The 2,945-nt window shown below is 38.0% G+C and overlaps 1 protein-coding gene across 1 annotated transcript; it reads left to right on the top strand.

Annotated features, from left to right (window-relative positions):
* The first annotated feature begins 574 nt into the window (after window positions 1-574).
* Window positions 575-2,266, top strand: LOC108216610 (pelargonidin 3-O-(6-caffeoylglucoside) 5-O-(6-O-malonylglucoside) 4'''-malonyltransferase). Its single transcript, XM_017389423.2, has one exon. The coding sequence runs from the start codon at window positions 575-577 to the stop codon at window positions 2,264-2,266; it is 1,692 nt and encodes a 563-aa protein (XP_017244912.2).
* Window positions 2,267-2,945: the final 679 nt, after the last annotated feature.

Here is a 2,945-nt window from a genome sequence, read left to right on the forward strand (position 1 = left end):
TGGCCGAGTTAACCTATTAATCAATAGTCGAACGGATTTTGATTCGATTTGGTAAAATCCGTTTAATCGATGTCTAATTGGTCAGAAATTTGAATAATGTGTCGAAAATCATGCAAAATAGAAAAATATACAAAATTTGTGAAGAGAAATTAAAATTTTAAAAATGATTATATATATTATTTTTACATATATAATATTAAATTAATCAAATAATGACCATGTTAACCATTTCGATTAATCGTCGATATTTTTATTCTCGCTTTTTATAATACTGGATATTTATTTATTTATTAAATCATAACTATAAATGTTATATACTTATATGTATTAGAGTTTTAATTATAAAGTAATTAATGCATATTAATGAAGAGACATTAATGTCTAATAAATAGGTTGGTATTAAAAGTAAATATTAATAGTGAGTAAGGGTAGTCTGGTCTTTTTGAATTAAATTAGGTATAATGAGCAAGGGTAGTTTAGTCATTTTGATTTAAATTACTCATAGTTGGTCTATTAGATATATAATAGATTTAGTTGCTAACAACTCAGTAACATACAATACCAAGAATCTAAGATGAAAGTTGAAATTCTATCCACAGAGCTCATAAAACCATATACTTCTACTCCCCTTAGCCTCAGGCATTACAATATTTCTTTACTAGATGAGCTATCTCCAACTATGAATGTTCCCACCATCTTATATTACCCTGTTGACATTCACAGCTGTGGCAAACAATACCAAGAATCTAAGATGGAAGTTGAAATTCTATCCACAGAGCTCATAAAACCATATACTTCTACTCCCCTTAGCCTCAGGCATTACAATATTTCTTTACTAGATGAGCTATCTCCAACTATGAATGTTCCCACCATCTTATATTACCCTGTTGACATTCACAGCTGTGGCAAACAATACCAAGAATCTAAGATGGAAGTTGAAATTCTATCCACAGAGCTCATAAAACCATATACTTCTACTCCCCTTAGCCTCAGGCATTACAATATTTCTTTACTAGATGAGCTATCTCCAACTATGAATGTTCCCACCATCTTATATTACCCTGTTGACATTCACAGCTGTGGCAAAGAGAATGTCACAACTCATTCAATATGCATGCATTTGAAAAAATCGCTTTCGATGGCCTTAACCAGATTCTATCCTTTTGCTGGAAGATACATGAAAGAAAGCTACATGGTTGATTGTAGTGATCAAGGTGCAGAATTTGTGCAAGCCCAAGTCGACATTCGCCTTGATCAACTTATTGGCCTAGGCAAAAATGTGCAGGTTGAGCTGCTTAATTGCCTGCTTCCGCGGCCAGTTGGTGCATGTGACAAAGACACTGACCCTCAGTTAGCTGTGCAAGTGAGTGCCTTCGCTTGTGGCGGATACGCCATTGGGATTTTGAGCTCACACATAATTGCAGACATGTCAACTACGAGCTCATTTGTTGTGGAATGGGCGAGGGAGGCAAAGCAGCTACTGGAGGGCTTAGATCATGACCATGACCATGACTTGTCAGTGTCGCCTAGCTGGAACTCAGCTATGTTGTTTCCAGGATGCAAATTGCCTCGCCTTCCTCCCAGATTTTCTGTGGATCATAAAATTGTTACAAAAGTATTTTCCTTCAGCGACAGCGCCATTCTAAAAATCCGTGAGAAGGCCAGACTGGACAGCTCAAGCGAGAAATTACCAACACGGGTCCAGTCTGTGTTCGGGATATTAGGCAAAGCTATTGTTGATATTAATTGTGTAATCCCCGGAAGGCCTAAGAGATTTTTAGTCAGCCAGACAGTGAACATGAGGGGAAGGACCGATCCACCAATTTCAAAGAAACAATGCGGCAATCTCTACTTGGTTGCATCTGCTCGGTCCGTGGCAGGGGAAGCAGGGGTGGACTTGCAGAGCCTTGTCGAGCTTCTGACAGACTCTGTCAGGAGAGAACTTGCAAACTGTAAAAAAATAGTACCAAGTAAAGGAGAGAAAATGATGATAACTCCAGGGTTCAATGAACTGGGAAAAGCTTTTGCAGATCCTGAGATTTCGAGTGTCGTTATGTTTTCTGATTGGTGCAAGTTTCCATTGTATGAAGCTGATTTCGGGTGGGGAAAGCCTGGATGGGTCAGCGGCGTTCATGTTCCTATGCCAAACATTGTCTACCTTCTCCGCGACAGATCTGGAGAAGGGATCGAAGCATGGGTAAATTTGAGTGTTGATGACATGGCTAAACTCGAGCAAGATGCAAACATCATGGAATTTACCAGTTGAGAGCTTGCAGGGTACAAATAAATGTTACTAATAATACATCTTGTTTTCTGTTAATCAATGGTATCACTTTGGAATTAGTCAATTAATTAACCAGTTAAAAATAAAGGATGATGCAGACTGCAGAAGCTTTAAATGAGTGAGTTCTGAATAAAATGGTTTGAACTTTGAAGTACTGTTTTTTCAAGTTACGGGCTCTAACATCCCCTAACCTCGCGCCCTAGGCACCAATTGGACGCAGAAGTAAAGAATTAAGCAGCTCAACCTTCAAATTCCTCCCTAGGCAAATTATAGTATCGAGTCCAACATCAACTCTGGCTTCCACGAATTCAGCACCTTGATCACTATAATCAATCATGTAGCTTTCTTTCATGTATTTTCCAGCAAATGGATAGAATTTATGACTCTTCACTTCTAGAGGTCATGTCGCATAAGTTATTCATATATTATCGGATTAACAAGGTGTTGGTGCGGTGGTTGAGCCCTTGTACTCTTTGCTGGAGGTAAGAAGTTCGACTTCTTGGAAAATATTTCGGCTCCATTCTTCGTGATGTTGCATCACTTATCAAGCTATGGCATCTCGTAGCATCAACTCATTCTTTAATGAAATATAACATTAACAAGTGAAATAAATAAAGCTCCCATGAGTGCTTCAAAGTTTAACTCGTGAGCTAATATTTGG

The sequence above is a fragment of the Daucus carota genome, chromosome 1 (assembly GCF_001625215.2).
Source record: "Daucus carota subsp. sativus chromosome 1, DH1 v3.0, whole genome shotgun sequence".
NCBI classification, from domain to species: domain Eukaryota; kingdom Viridiplantae; phylum Streptophyta; class Magnoliopsida; order Apiales; family Apiaceae; genus Daucus; species Daucus carota.